The sequence below is a fragment of the Anopheles maculipalpis genome, chromosome 2RL (genome assembly GCF_943734695.1).
Source record: "Anopheles maculipalpis chromosome 2RL, idAnoMacuDA_375_x, whole genome shotgun sequence".
Classification (NCBI taxonomy): Eukaryota; Metazoa; Arthropoda; class Insecta; order Diptera; family Culicidae; genus Anopheles; species Anopheles maculipalpis.
In genome coordinates this window covers 28,989,141-29,005,735 of record NC_064871.1, presented here as the reverse complement: position 1 = coordinate 29,005,735, position 16,595 = coordinate 28,989,141, and the positions used below count along the sequence as shown (strand labels likewise).

Here is a 16,595-nt window from a genome sequence, read left to right as displayed (position 1 = left end):
TGTTTGTTAAATTACATGAATCAATTTTGAACATGAATTAAAATTTTATTATAAAAAAATCATTTTTCAACGTTTGATTCACAGCACACACACACACGGTGAACCGGTTCGCGAAAACCGGTTCAAACGAACTGTCATTCGCGTGTCATTTCGTGTGTGAAGAAATGGTTACCGACTGGTTTTTATAATCATAGAAGGAAAAAGTACAAAATTTGTGCATAACTAAAGGTAAGATTATATAAAAGCACGCACAATATTCTGTCCCCGAATTAGTTTTGTCAAAAAATGTATCGAACGGTTGTAAATGACCCGCTGTATGTTGCTATTGTTGGCACAATAGAGCGAACAACAAAAGCATTAAGCGCCGTCGCTTACCAAGCAATGGCGGATGGCAAAACGGTGACCGCAAGCCTATGCTGCCGCTAGAGGCTCGGTGATGATTGTTTTATTATTATTTTTTAGCGATAATTTGTTCAATCATTATTGTAACTAGCGTTATCGGTGTCGCTTAATGTTTCGTATAACGTGGAACGAATCCATTCCCGGCTGGGAAGTACGATTTTAATTAATTGTACCACCATTCACCAAGCTATGGCAAGTCCTATAGAACGTTGAGATTAGTTGCAGAAAAACATCAATAGGGCATCTGTTGGGTAGGGAACGCTCCCTTTTGCATTCGGTTAGAATTTCGGTAACGAAATGTAATTGTTATTCCCGCGCGGACATTTGGATTTGTCGTAATTAGGCAAGAAATGGTTGCACAAAGCTTTATCGGTGATTGCCTGTGGAATAATAACAAACACAAGAGTTATCGATCTTGTGCATCCTTGTCAAGAGAGACAGAGTTATCTTCAATTATTGCTTTTCCTTCACGTGTACTCGCAAAAGTGCGGTTCGTCGTGGTTCGCCTTTACTACTGAATCTGTTCAAACTCCATAATCCAACTTCTTCCTCGGAGATCAATCGGTTAAAAAGATTGATCCGTGATTAATGATTTACCAATGTAATGATTTACCCCGGTTAGCAAGTGCAGACATAGTCTAGTCTTGTTTTGTAAGTGGTGCTAGTGATCTTCCTTGCAAGGTCAATAATAGAAACAAACAAGTCAATAATTGAATGCAACATAAGGTAAGTAAAGTTCTGATAGAATTTCCCCGCTCAAAACGCATATCGGTATCGAATTCTCACACTAAACTAAAAAAATAAATCTTGAAAGATCCTCTTTCATTTTATCGAAAATTCGGACTGTGTGTATATCAAGAAAAAAGAAGCGAGCTAAGCCGTTGAAGGCACTATTGATCAGAATCAATAGTCTATTAATTGTTTACTCCTATTTTTTTCACTTGTTCCTTTCAGATTTTGTCACGAAAAAGCGTCCGCGCGCTCGCTCAAATCTTTACCGTGCGTAACGTGGAATTAATAGCTAACCAAACGAAAACTAAGTTTGGCCTTCTCATCAATTACCATTTTTGTGCACCAGCAATCGCACACATTGTTACTGGTTGAGGGAAACCAGTAAAAAGGTTTTTCTTTTCGGTTTTACTGTCACGGTGAATCAAAAGACCACCTCTCGGAACAGCTTTTTAGAACACACGTTTGCGTTCGAGAGAATCAGCAAATGATGTTGTGAACAAAAAAAAAAAAAAAAGGGTTTGGGAGCATTGTTAAAACGACACAGAATTAGCAAACGGTAAAAGGTACACCTATTCTAATCCATTTATCTAGAATCAGTGCTATCCGGTGTTCGGTATAGTGAGAGTGTATAAATAACAGTGATCAAAAGGAAGAAGGACCTACAAAAAGGTTAAATTAAATAAAACCCCCACAACAGTGTATTGATCCCGAAAGGCCGAAAGAAGAAGAAGAAGGTCCTCAAACATTCCGGAAAAACGAATAGCATCGCCTGCCGAAATTAGTGTTAAGCCTCAACTAACCGTCTACGCGGTCACACCTTGATCTGGTGGTGGTGATCTCCATTCGAGAGAATGGAGTCAGAAAGTGCAAATGATACACTCTGTCCAGGTGATACAGTTGCTCGATCGAAGGTAAGTACTAATACTGACTAAAAAATGTAAAATAATTCCTTCTGTGTAGGTTTCCAGAGCTCTTAACAGAGTTGCTTATCCTTAACATTGAGAACAACTTCCGAAAGCCCAAGAAACAAGTGTCCTCTAGGTGTCTGTATACATCGCAACAGTTTGCCAGGTGCTCATGGTGTAATGGTGCTCCGGAGAGTGGTTTGTGCTTGTGTTATGTGGAGTGATCAAACAAGTGATGAAAGTGTGTGCAAATAATTGATGCCTAAAATGTTAAACTGGTGAAAAAAGTGTAAAAAAATGTGTGTAAAAAAGTGTCCTTATGTCCCCTGTTAAATTTCAATTTTTGTACTTTTATTCAAAGACAAAGTGCTACATCGATAAGAAAATCTGTTTGTAAAACTCGTTTGTTTCGATGTATTCTAATGCTATTTTGGCTCTGATTTTCCTTTTATCCTTTCATAGCAAGAAACAGACATCGAGCAGCATGTACTCGGGACCAAGGTTAAGCTGTCCGATGGGACGGATGCGCTCGTGTTTAGTCGCACGTCTCGCAACAATGATCTGCTGTTCAGATACAGCTGCCACATCTGCGGTGTGGTTTGCCTGTACGGTGAGCGGATGCTGCAGATACATATCGCTGGCCGCAAGCATCAGGCCAGGCTGAACGTGAATGTGTTCGATGCGGAACAGTATCGTGCATCGCTTGTGAACAAAACGAAGCGTAAGTTGAATTTGATATTCCATAATTTAGAAATCGAAAAAATGAATTCATTTTGGATTTGCGATGGAAGATCAAACAGAAAACACTGTAGAAAAAAGCCTCCTTCATGTGAATCGGTTAGATGAAATGAAATTTTTTTGAATATTTTTCATAATTTTTATGCATTAATTTTTATCCAATAACTAATCATAGAAACTAGAGCTAACTTGGAAGAGAAAATAATGTACAAACTGGAGCACGAAAAAAGATAAAGACAGAGAAAGAAAGTAAGGACAATGAGTGGATGCGGGGAAACAATATAAAGGATGAGGGATAGGGCGGGGGAGAAAGTTTTTTGAAGAGCTTAAGGTAAGCCAGACAAGCCATTACATCAAGACCTCGTATAGATGAAAGTCAAGGATGGAGCGTCGGTGAACGAACCAAGCGTGTAGCAAGCAGCTTTAGGACCTGACGAACGATTGACACTCCAGTGTTAGATTTTTTAGCGGCGCCGGCATCAATTTCCCTCCGGATCTCCTTCCGACAGGCAGGATTGGGTACTTAGCTATGGAAAAACAAAGAAAGAAAAAGGATAACCACGTCATACTGGGTACCCTATCAACTTCTGTGATAGCGATGTTACCCAAAGGATCGACTTTTCAGCCGCAGTGCTTTCGCAGTTTATTAGCAGGGGCGCTGATAGTGCCGAAATAATTTTAGTTTACGCCACTCCAGTCGGAGTCAAGTGCGGATTACTCCGAAGTGTACTGGGGATTTATCTTAGGGTTCATCACCGAAATCGAAATCGCTATCGACTCCGGAGAAATTCCTGTGTCGCCTTCGCATTCTCTCAAACACAAAAAGGTATTTGTTCTGTGACACAGGTTGGTGGTAACAGACCCGTTTCGTTTATTTGAATTCTATTTTTGCTTCGTTATAAGCAACTACACCGCAGTGCCTGTTTTCTCGTACTGTTTTTATTATTAGTTGGCAACTTGGTTAAAGGCGATAATCGCCCTACAAAAAGAGAGATAATTAATATACCTTTATAAGAGAAAAGCTATCATTACGACTAAGGATAGCAAGAAAGATTTTGGAGATCATAGGATAGGAACGAAAGACGAAAGACGGGATCTTTAATTTCTGTCTTGTTCGTTTTCTACTCGTTTTTATCATCTTTCTCAGTGTAACCCCCCTAAAAAGGAATTTTTTAATGAATGTCTATATCGTCTTTTATAATTTTAGCGAGTCCTACATCAACCGATAACAACACGTCGTCTGCAGCTCCAGCGAGCGTACAGGACAATGAATCTTCATCCTCCTCGGCACCTTTGGCCAGATTGCAGAACGTGCTGGACGGTTACCGCGATGGTCCGTTGGTCGGGTTGGAGTACATCATCGAGCTAACGGATCCGGTAACCGGAAGTGATCCCATGTACAGTTGCATTCTGTGCAATGTGAACGACAGCAACGAAAGTGGCATTACCACGCACATGATCAGTTTGGGCCATCGGTTCAAATTTCTCGAAAAGCACTATCCCACCGTACGGAAAATATTGGCACCGTACCGGAACGCCAGCCAGGAAAATGGTGGCCAAGTGTTTTTCCGTGTCGTTCAAACGGTTTGTGAAGCGATCGAAGATCATCACGGTCGCCTAACGCCGCACGTGTACGAAGCGTCCGATTTTACTCGTAACCGTGTCAAATACAGTCAACAGATTTCGTTCGGTAGCCATTTTGATGAGGGAACTGGGCCAAAGTTTGTCGAAGTGATCGACGCCAAGGTGTTGCAGGATTTGGCGAAAGCGGACGGTAACGGTGGTGGACAGACACAGGGAGGAGCATCGAAACGGTACCGTAAACGGGATGAACGCGATAGTTTAGATTCGATTTCGAGTCTTAGCAGCAATAACTCGATGCTAACGATTTCGTCTAGTGGCGATAATGACGATCGTGGCCGACAACGTCAACGAAGTCCACTGAATGGTGGCGGTCAGCGACAGCGTGCAGCACCACCACCACATCAACGTGCTGCTAATTCAGTTCCACCGGAACGGCAGATGTTACCGACACCGAGGGAACTGTCCCAGCAGTCGGCAACGATCGCACACGAACGCTACAAATGGGAAAAGTATCGCTGTACGGTGGATATAGCGGTGGCTCAGCTAACCAAGCAACTGAAGGAATACGAAAAGAATCCGGAAAAGCATCCACTGTACTCGGAAGAGTGGAAAAAGTTCTGGAACCGACGTTACAAAGAGCTTCAGGCGGAAAAGAAGGATCCACAAAAGCACAACTTCAAACCGGAGTGGATCGAATTTTGGACGAAGCGTATGAAGGATCTGCACGACGAGGATGTGGCCCGCAAGAAGGATGAGATACGTACGAAAATGAACTTGCCGGTCGAGGGTGAAGAACGAACTGATGAGCTGCGGGAACAGTACGCACTGCGTATCCCGCCGGCAAATAAGCGTGCACGAGTCAGCGATCCTAAGTCAGGTACCGTTGATGCACCGATCCTGATCGACGTGAATTCTGACGAAGAGGAAGACGATTACAAAGGTGGTCAACCGTTGAAAAAGGGCAACCGTTCGCCGCGATCGTCCGGGCGGCGACCGGATTATCCCGAGTCAAGAAACCGATCCACTTCGCGTTCACACCGATCGCGCAGTCCGATTAGTGAAGATGAGTATGATGCGTACGTTAGGGGCCGTTCGCACCGTGGTCCACCGATGGATTATCGAGGCGAATGGTCGGGTGATTCTAGCAAGCATCGTGGACCACCACCCGAGCGGATCGATTATGACAAATGGGCCAAAAAATATTACGGCCCCAATAAGAATGTGTTCGTGCGGACGGAGTACGAGCCGGATAATACACCGCTCAACTTTATCGCTGTTTGTCGATTGCTGACCGCGTTCGAGGAGTATCTGGGAAGTCTTGGACCGAAAGTGATCGATCTGATGGCGAAAGCGCTTGCGCTGGAGAAGGTGAAGGCAAATTCTGCCGACGATCTGCTGCTGAACGAGGATAACTGTGTGTTTTTGGAGACGGTAAAGGAAAAGCTGAAGGGACACATGATGGCCGAAACGATCGACCCACCGAAGATGGTACCGATCAAGAAAGCCGTACGGAACATTGCCCGCTTGCTGCACGAAGCTTCGAAGCGTGAACAGCCGCCAAAACCGGCGGAAGAGGAACTTTCGCGTGATTCGTTGCCGGTTAGCGAGGTGACGACACCGACGGCAACCGGTGCATCTGCGGCTAGTGGTACAATCAACCTTGACAAGGTTGCAGTTGCTGAGCAGCTGGCAAAAATGCTCGTTGCTCAGGGCAAGTCCGATTTTACTACGGACGAGCTGGAAGAGTTAATTAACGTGTACGTTGCGATGGCTCAAATGTCCCGAGAGCGAAACACAATCATTAATGCAAAAACGTATATGGCAACGCTTCCAACGCCTGTGGCTGACGTTCCAATAGCGCCAGCGACGAAAGAAATAACTCCGGCGGCGGTTATTCCTGTTCTTGGAACAGCAAAGAAAGCACCGGAACGAGTACGTCCGGAAGTTACAATGGGATCTAGTGGGGCTGGTGGTGGTGGAGCTGGTGCACGGTGGAATGATAAGAAGAATGATGTTCCCGCTCGTACCGATAAGCTTTCTTCAAGCATGGCGGAAATGGAAGATGAAAATTCTTCCTCAGGAAGTTTGGAAAATTTAACCGATTCCGATCTGCAAACGTTGCTGCAAAGCTTCAAGGACCTTTCTAACGATGAACAGATGCATCTGATATCGTATCTTCGGAAGCTGGAACGTACAGAACCAGATCGTGTCGAGCGATTGCGTCGTTATGTGAATTTTGACGCATGGAACGAACCGCCGATTGGAGATGGTGGTGGACGAAGTAGTGGAGGTGATAATGGAGGTAGACGAGATGTCCATAGTCGTCTGTCGGATATGGATGAGCATAGCTACACTGGACATGATGATGACACCAAATTCGATATGTTCCAATCGGCTGGGCCTAAGACAGGAGGAGCAGGAAGTAGAAAACCTTCGGGACAGATGTCACTATCCAACAGTAATAATGGTGGACAACAAAGACCCGTTCAACATCCTCAACAACAATTACAGCAACAACTTCTTCGGACGAACGCACAACAGACCCAAAAAATTCCAGCACAGCAGAAAGGTAGCCACAATATGTTCGTAGATTCGGAAGACGAGGACGATTACACGTACGACGATATTTTGCGGGCAGCGTCCAAGAATGTAACCATCCCGCCGCAGCAACAGCACGGCTCAAAAACCCCAGCCGATGCGTATGACACCAGCTCGAATCATTCTCATCGTACAAACAATGAAACGACGACAGGAAGCAGCGGTGGAACAGCTGTTGGTTCGGCCGCCATTTCCCTGTCCGACACACAGAATTTGATTGCCAATTTGATGGAATCGCTGCAAAAATCCGTGTCCGACTCAAACAGCCATAAAGCATCGCCGGCAAGTGCGGGTGCGAACAGTAGCAGCAGCAACTACACCAACCCGATCACGACGATCGGAACACTGGGCGGTGACGTTGCCTCCTCCTCCCTACCCGGTAATGTAACAAATCCTGCATCGACCGCTTCCTCGATGTATCCGTCCTTTGCTCAGCAACAACAACAGCTGCAAGCAGGACCACGGCCGGGCATGCCTATGCATTTCGTCGGTGGCCAACAGGGACAACCGCCCATGGGAGGTCAAATGGGAGGACCGGCGGGACCGATGCCACCACAATTTGGCGGTGGCCAGTACATGTATCCGGGGCAGATGTTTGGTGCGAATGCACCTGGCCAGCAACAAATGCAACAGTACGGTGGCTATGGTAATTATGGTTACTATTAAGGGCAGGAAGGAAGATTCGCGGAACTCATGTGGTACTAATGCTTCTGTTTGGGTGGCATTTTAAATGAAGCTATCATTTTGTGGGACTTTGCAGACGATTTTTGGTCTTTTGTTTTTGTATAATTGATGTAAAATAAAATGCGAAGCTAAGATTAAAGGCAACAGAAAATATACAGATGGAATTAAACATGAACTAACCGAAGATTACAAGATTAGATTAGATTTCATTATAGTTCCGAAAGAAAGATGTTAAAGTTTGTGATAGAGCTTTCCCGATTTAGAAAATAATGGAAAAAGTACATACTGATGAAAAAAACGAAATTTCCTGGCCAGTATTTGATGGTAAACTACTTAATTATTTACAGTTTGCAACCTCATGGAATAACCAGAGCATAATGAAAATTTAATGTATAATGTGGGAACTTTTCAATTTTCCGTCAACGGTGTTTTTGAATGACGATTGTTTACAAATCGAGCCCACTGTGCAAATGCCAAAACGCACGCATGTCAAAATAAGAACTGTCAACAGCAGCAGACGTGAACAAACGTGATTTTGTAGCAACATGCGATTAGTTTGAGACGAAGTGAAAAGTATTTTTGTTCTTTTCAGTGTAAAAAACTGCATATTTTATCCAACTGAAAAGCATTACTATGCCGGTGGAAATGGAGGACAAGTTTTCCGTCGACGACGCTCCAAATGAAGAAGGGAGCGAGCAGGAAATCGATCCGAAAGCACACGCGAAGCTGATAGACGGTATCAACAATCTAACCGGTTCGCACTTCATCCGTGCAGTGACCCGCACGGAACCATCGCTGAAACGGTCCGAGTTCGGGCTAGCTAAAACGAAAGATGACAAGGTACGATTGGGTGATCTGGTGAAGCTGTTCACCAAATCGAAAAAACATACCTCGGTGGTAAAGCAACTGGACAAGCTGAAGAAGCGGCAACCTCTGGCACAACCGCTGGAAAAACCGGTCGCAGACAGGATTGAGCGTAAGGCGGGATTTGAGCGTGTGCAAAAAGATCTTAACCGATGGCAAGCGGTCGTTACGGCAACGAAAGTTGCCCCGCAGACGGTGTATCCGTTGCTTTACGGTACAACGACGGTTCACGATGCACCACCGAAGAAACTGTCCGAGTATCGGGTGAAGACGAAGCTGATGGAAGAGTTAGAAGGGTTGGAGAAAGAGTTCGCAGGGCCAGAAGGTGATGGTGATAATGAGGGGGAAAGTTCGGATGATAATAAACAGAACTATGAGCTGACGCTGGAAGAAATGCGTGAAAAGCAAAGAGAACGGGCCCGGCAGAAGATACGTGAATCGTACGAGATAGCCAAAGGTCGTCGGATGAACAAGATTAAGAGTAAAAAGTACCATCGGCTGCTTAAGAAGGACAAGCTGAAAGAGCAGATGAAAAAGTTCGAAGAGCTTAAGGAAAAGAATCCCGAGGAAGCGCTCCGACAGCTCGACCATATTGAAAAGCAGCGCTTCCAGGAGCGTGTTTCGCTACGCCACAAAAATACGGGCACGTGGGCGAAAAATTTGCAGATTCGTGCGAAGTACGATATGGAGGTAAGGCGTGAATTGGCTGAACAGCTTGCTATTGGGCGAGAATTGACGGCGAAGCGAATGAACCAAGGGGACAGCAGTTCCGAGTCGGATGGTGAAATGGAACTGCCGATGAGCGGGAAAAGCGGTGCAAACCCATGGACGGAAAGTGCCGGTGACCATGAACAGCTGGCTAACAAGGAAATGAAGCTTAGCAGTGGATATCGCAAATATTGGGAAGAGCGTAATCAAATCGAACAGATCAAAAAGCAATTGGCAAATGGCGCTGATGAAGAAATGGACGGAAAACACCCAGAGTTGAATCAGGACATTGAAGATGAAGATCATTCTGGTGATGAAGTTCAGCAACTCGAAGAAGGTAGAACTGAAACAGTTAAAAAATCCAAACTGAAAGGTGTGAAAAAAGGCATCAAAAAGAGCAAGAGAAAAATTGTAATGGCATCCGGCAGCTGGGAAGTAGAGGACGTTGATGAGGAGCAGATGGAAAAGAGCAAAAAACCGATTTTGAAAAAGAAAGCTAAAAAACGTAAAGATAATGTTGCCAGCGTGGAGCAAATGTTCCAAGAAGCTGAGGAACTGATTCAGGATGTATTGAGCAATAAGCTGGAACGTACAATGTGCGATGTGCAGGTTGATAGGGGAGAAAACGAATTTACGAAAGATTCGCAAACATCAGAAGAAAGGGAAGACAAATCGACGGACTTGAGCTTCAAGCAAAAGGCTAGCTTAGCGGAAGCAGATGTGCAAATGAATGAAACCATACAGAAGGGAGCATCGGATAAAATGGACACAGTGAAAGTAACGCATATTTCAGATGGAAGTTCCACTGCTCCAACCACTAAAGCATTGGCAGAAATCAATCTAAAGCAGGTGGTACAGATGAAACCTAAACACTTACTAACAGCACTACCGAATACGATCATATCGGGCGAACTGTCAGAAGACGAAGATGCGAACGATGCACACCGGCTCACGATCGCCGAAGCCTTCGAAGATGACGACATAGTGGCAGACTTTGCGAAGGAAAAGCAGGATGAACGTCAGAAGGATATACCGCAGGAGATCGAACTAACCCTACCGGGATGGGGCCACTGGGCTGGTGCGGGTATTCAACCGCGTGCGCAACGCCCGAACGCTCGAAAGCTATTTAAACCACCACCAGCGCTACCACGGCGCGATGATAACCGCGATCAGGTGATCATCAATGAGGATGGATTGAAAAATGAGAAGCTCGGCAAGCATCTGGTTAATGAAGTGCCGTTCCCATTCCTAACGGTGAAGGATTATGAAGCGTCGTTGAGGGCACCGCTTGGCCGGACGTTCATACCGGAAACAGCACACGGAGCAATGGTTCAGCCGCGCATAGTAACGAAGCAGGGTGCGGTGATCGAACCGATGAAGAAGGAGTTGCTGGTGGAAAATCCGTCGAGGTTAACGAGGGTTGGCAAGCGGCAGCAAAATGAAGCTGTTGATACGTACAATGAGTACGTGAAAAAGAATCAGAGGCGTGCTTTTGGATTGTGAAGCTGGAGATGAGGTGAAGATGGAGTTGGAAATGAATAAATTGATAGAGTTAATTGTTAAGATAACATATTCATTCAGACATGTGTTTCATTCTGATAGAGACGATTTGGTGTAATATCACATCACATCACACATGATTAATAGCTGTTTTGTTGTATTTTTTTTAAATGTTTTTATTACGTTATTCTTTTTTTGGAATTGCCTGAAAAGCTTCCCGGGCTTGTCAGAAAGGCAACGAACAGTACTCCGTATCCTAGTGTTGTTACTCTTCATTGACATTAATAAAGTTTTGAACTATGTTTATGAGTCTTTGTTAGCAGGAGAAGAGATTGCCCGTCTTTTTGGTAGTAACCGGGACTCGGAGGTGTAATCTTTTGGGATCGATTATTTGAGCAATAATAGCCATACGCATACGCAGCTAACATAGACAGACGCGACATCAACTAATTTCAAAACTTCACCTAACTTTGGTCAAAGGTCTCTCGTTGGCCTGCTCACTATAGTTGCACGTCGTCGTGACATAGCTCGGTCAACAATAGTTCTCCAGGATATCCGATCCGTAGCTGCGGCTTCCTTTGTAGGTGCCGGATCTCCAACAGGTTCACCTAATTGCCTCGTGCCGAACTGGGCGTAGCTTATTAATTTTTTTTTGCGGGGCACGAGGTCGACATCCACATAACATGCTCCAGCCATCGCATCCTATCGTCCTTCGTTACCGTCAGGATGCCCGGTCTAGTGCTCACGGCACTTCTGGAGGATCTGCCGAAGAGTGAAAATTCGGTCGATGGTGGATTTGCCTCCAACAAATCCAGTTCGTCGGTATTATTTATTTAATTTAGTATGACGGCTCTACGCCGTATTGTCAGTTCGTCGGTAGCTACGGACGAAGTTTGTAGCAAGAGGGGCAAGTCTGCAGAAAAGGATCCTGTACAGGATCTAATAGGCGGCTAATGATAGGACGAAAGATTAGCGAGCCGTTACCTCACCATTGTGCAGCGAATAGGACTTTCTAGATTAGTGTAGAATATTTCCAACAGAAAACTCCCTTCCATAGGGTAGGCAAAAGAAGGCAAAGGGTAGGCGCCAGAGTGGTGACAAGAACTTCTGTAGCTGTACAAGATCGTGGAGTGGTTGTAGCGCCTGATAAGTGAGTAAGTAATCACTTCCAACAAAATTCAACGAACCACAATGAAATATTATCTCCACTACAGCTACTTGTAAATTGTTTTGCAAAAAGTAAAAACAAAGGAGTGTTTGTTTTTTGTGGAGGAGTGTTTGTGTTGTCTCCCACTTATTATTAACCACGAAAATCCTTCTCGTCGACCTTTTCGCTTCGGATCATTTGCTGTTTGCTCATGGAAGGATTAAGGCAGGATTCATTTCATGTCATATTTGTATCGGCCAACTTTCAACTCTTTTTTTTTATTGGCATCATCGCCATCGTAACACACATACACGGTAACCTAAACTATACGGCCACCTCCGAGGTCGTCCGAGTCCATCAACGTTTCCCCTGGATTGCGGGATCATGGTTTTGGCTGGGATTCAACCATTTTCATTGGTAAAAGCCGGATTGATGCCGGCATCATCGCCACCGAATGCCGTTGCCGGTGGGAACTCTTCTGCCGTGGGTCGATCCGGAACCGGCGTAATATCCTGTGAGTCCGCTGTCGTACAAAAAATAAAAGCGTGCAGCAAACACATCCAGTAGCAGCAGCAGAGAAAGATAAGTACATGGAAGCAAGTGAAAATAACGTAATCAAAATATTAGTTTTAATAAGGGAGGAAGAGGAAATGCATTAATGTGATTGAAAATCCGTGGCACGTGTTTGGGGGGAAAGGTTCTTTGTAAAAGTAATGAAACAAAATGGAAGGATTAAAAAGCGTGACCGTTAGGGGTTCTTCACGTGGAAGAAATCAACACTTGGCCTTTTGAAATGGTATTGTTTAAATTTATTGTGCCATCCCTCTGATGCTAAAGTATAAGAATAGCATGGAAGGAGATTGTGTATTAATTAATATTTCCAAGAGTCCCACCAGTCTCGGTATAAGGATCGTCAAAGAAGAAACCTTTTTAAGAACAAATTATTGTTTAAGTTTGACCTGCTCAGCGAAACAACTTGTGCTTGGAGAAAGTGAGTGTGAGTGTGACAACAGGACATCCCATTATATCCTTAGATGTTCTCGGCGACATAACAAGGCATGAAAAGATTTTTGATTCATTACGTTGAAGTTGATACGTTATTTGACAGGTTATTTATTCTCTACTACTATCAGGAAATCTTTATCGCAAAGCCTTCTTGATGTGGAGGGTTCATAGCTTATACCAAAACAGACTGTTGGACGTATCAATGAGTGGTTCAATTTGACGGGGACGCTTGTGTCGAAGATTTTTTTTTTAGAAACCCGTAAAATGTGCGATTCTTTTTAAAGATAAAGACATGTTTTTCTTCCTGAATTATGGCGTCCAAACTGTCTAAACAAAGCTTATGTAGCACTTGGAATTTATTGATTTGTATCCTCAGGGACATGGGATACGAATCAATAAATTTGTAGGATAACACAGCCTTTTTTCGGCTGTGTTATCCTTGCGGGAGGCATTCGAAGCGTTTTGGTAAGAACCCTAAAATCGGGCGAGAATAAATGTCAGGAAATATGGGATACTTGCAGAAGAAACTTTGGGCTGGCAGCTGTTAGAAAACGGCTTATATGATTACTACCTACTACTCAGATTTTGTCATATAAAATATTAAAGTCAAATTCATTCGATAGCATTTGCTTGGAACTGCTGCGTGAAGCGTAAGAGATCTTCAAGCTGTTCTGACATATTTTCGTAGAAAATTGAGGCCTAATCTCAACCAAATTACCAACGGGAGCAGAAACTACTGGCCTTGTGATAAGGCCAGTTGTTTTGCAAGTTTATCATCCACAGCCTGTGGAACAAAGATGTCGGGACAAATTTATAAATTCCAAAATCACCCCAATACTTCTTTGCTGAGACTTAAAGAATAAAAGTAAAGAATTTTTTAACAATGCAAATTTTTTTTTCGCCCGCCAAACTGGTCCGCCTCGTTCAGCGGTCTGGAAAAGAATGCTCCCACAGGGAAGAAAATAATGAGAATGCCACACGGAACGCTTGCCCAAAATCAGAAAGTTAGTTGAGTTAATTAAATTAGACACTGTAATTATGATGTGCCTTCCCAAACGCAGTACGGAAGCGTAACTCTACCGGGAGCGTTTTAATTGACGCGCTGTTCGATCTCGGATTGAATTCGTGCGTCAAGCGGAGAGCAATAAGTGGGTCGGATTTTGGTATCGTTGCTTAACGAAAAATCATACAAAAGCGAATCATTATCGAAATATAGATGTGTGTGTATGTGTAAGAGTAAGTAATGTACAAAACTGATGCCCGATCCCATCCATCATTTTGTGCCCGCGTCAGCACACAATGGCTCATCCGTTAATCTGGGACCGATGAAAAAAGCATTCATCCGTCGCTGGAAATTGACCACGCGATGGGCTGATGGCGGAAAGTGGAACAAATAGTAATAGTGCGATACAGCCTCGATAGGGTTGTGCATTATGTTTTTTTTTTAAGTTTTCATTTTTCACTGGAATAATTATGACATGAAATCGTTCGGAAGCGGAAAAGTCACACAAGCACACAACGTACGTGTATTTACGTCCGCTGCTGGACTTTTTCGCGGTTGAGGATTTTGGTTTTTGGCTTTCTTTGTTGTTGATGATCGTTGCTGCAAAGTGCGAAATTGAATGGGGTTTCGGTGTACGTTTAAATATTTTCCTGAAGCGTGTCCTTTTTTTTGTAGCTGCAAATAATTCCATACTGCAGGGGTACTTCGATTCGTTAAGTGTATTAAGAAAATAGTAAAATAAAAAGTATAAACTTCACTTCATCAAAGATTAAGTTCTGAATAATCAGAGCAACACAATAAAACTTGCCGGCGGAATGTGCTTGCTGATAAGCATTCCCTGGATTAGATTGAGTCATTTGATATTATGCAAATGACGTCACTAGCTCACATGGGGTTGGCGATTTGTCATTTCAAGCACAATAAAAAGACCACAGTAGGCATTAATCCACTAGACTATCGGATAATTTAGAAGATATGCTAAGAAACATAGAGCAAGTCGTTTAGTGACGATTGAAAAATCTATCATGATTGCGCGTGCTCTTCGTATCCTTATCCTTATCAATCAATTGGTTCTCATAAGATATCTTCGCCTTCTTCGCCAGTTATCTGTTGTCGGCTATATCTTGTAGGTCATTGCTTCAGAACTTTGTACAATCAGGCGTTTTGTTCCTGTATCAACGCTTTTTCAATATCCATAACTTAATAGATTACTCATTTAAAACATATTTGTATGATGCATTTTTGCAGTATTGTTTTACGGGGTAATTTGTGCATGAACTGATTGTATTGGACCTTTACTTTAATTTTTTTAGACCGGTTTCTAAATTTGCGTCAGTGAATTATTTTGATGATCTTACAGCGATGATTATGATTTTCCTATGGGGGTTTTCCCCCATAGGAAAATCATAACCGGTCCGGGTTTTCCCCTATGGGGGGTTCCTATAGGGGGCATCTATCTCGTTGTGTCAAAATTTTTTTTTATTTTTTTTTAGCGGATAGCGGATAGCTCAGTGCCTCGTAAAAATGCTGTTCGTAAGTTAAGTGTCCTTTTAGACAGCAGGCTTACCCGCACAGACCATTCTGAGCAGATGGTCTTTGAATGAATTTGTGTGCTTCGTATGGACTTCATCACAGCAGTATTTAATCAAGAGAGTAAAATCGATTCAACAGATTCTAGAGAGATATCTATTGATTGACAAATATTGTCAAATCTACTTAAAAATGGGTAAAGTCTACAGCCCTGTTGAAAAAATTGTAGAATTTGGTTTAGGTCTAATATATTATCAAATACAGCTTATCGCCGGATGGCTACAAAATCTAAGAATGCGTGATGTTTAACTCGCAAGTCTAGTCTTTACATTGCATTATAGTAAAAATATTCGGGATTTCTTCCCTCTTGAGCCACAATAAAAATTAAAGATTTTTTTTACTGTGATGTACAACAATCAAAGAAAGGGGATCGTCTTCAAGTAAATAACAAAAATCAACATGAATGTTTCTAGACTGTTCGAAAACTCTCAACTACGACCCTTTCGTCGGAGGTTGTTTTAAAATTTACCACAACAAGTGGAATGCACTGGTATTTTTACATTTTTTTTACATATTACTTTGAAAACTCAAATATAAAATATGAAACAAAATTAAAATTATTCCAACAGTGAAAGAATCTGTGCTACCCACTTTCATTTAAAGTCACCAGCCAACCCTGCAATTTTCGTTCACTCCCTACGCTCTTCGAAAACCACATGAAAAACGGGAAAGCAAAAAATCGATTATTATTAATGATTGCTGTAACCAACGAATTATGCACCTCGATCCTTGATCCTTCATTACAGGACACCGGATTCCTTGCACGTTCAGGACGAACCCTCCCCGGTACACAAACAATTGAACGGCGGCAGCATTTTTCGTTACTGGAACTGAAAGCTGACCACGGTATAAATCACACTTCACCGAATGGAGAACCCGCTGGATGATGAATTTAACCGTTCGTAATTTTCATATGGTCGATAGATTTAATGTTCCTGCAATGATTTTGTTTTCACACGAACCACCTCAATTAATCGATCATTATGGACCTCTTTTTTGTTTGCGGTGCATACCGATCGCTTTTCCACCGAAAATCGATTCACTTTGAAGCAAAATCACACCCACACGAACGATTGATTTCGTTTCACTTTGATTGAGCACCGAAGGTCCGAACCTATATCCCCCTGCCTTATCC

At 43.2% G+C, this 16,595-nt stretch overlaps 5 protein-coding genes across 5 annotated transcripts in view; 2 read left to right on the top strand and 3 right to left on the bottom strand.

The window, feature by feature from the left end:
• LOC126559075 (coiled-coil domain-containing protein 25) overlaps positions 1-16,595 on the bottom strand; it is a 318,194-nt gene that overhangs the window by 90,860 nt on the left and 210,739 nt on the right. The gene's annotated exons all lie outside the window — the stretch shown is intronic.
• The window catches only part of LOC126565981 (serine protease snake-like), a 320,396-nt gene that overhangs the window by 196,918 nt on the left and 106,883 nt on the right, over positions 1-16,595 (bottom strand). The gene's annotated exons all lie outside the window — the stretch shown is intronic.
• The window catches only part of LOC126558687 (inositol oxygenase), a 74,284-nt gene that overhangs the window by 9,883 nt on the left and 47,806 nt on the right, over positions 1-16,595 (bottom strand). The gene's annotated exons all lie outside the window — the stretch shown is intronic.
• LOC126556752 (uncharacterized protein CG7065-like) lies at positions 1,986-7,625 on the top strand. The gene is made up of 3 exons (XM_050212224.1): positions 1,986-2,045; positions 2,502-2,760; positions 3,985-7,625. The coding sequence occupies exons 1-3, from the start codon at positions 1,986-1,988 to the stop codon at positions 7,623-7,625; spliced, it is 3,960 nt and encodes a 1,319-aa protein (XP_050068181.1).
• On the top strand, positions 8,277-10,718 carry LOC126566038 (U3 small nucleolar RNA-associated protein 14 homolog A). Its single transcript, XM_050223229.1, has one exon. It carries the CDS (start codon positions 8,277-8,279, stop codon positions 10,716-10,718), a length of 2,442 nt encoding a protein of 813 aa, XP_050079186.1.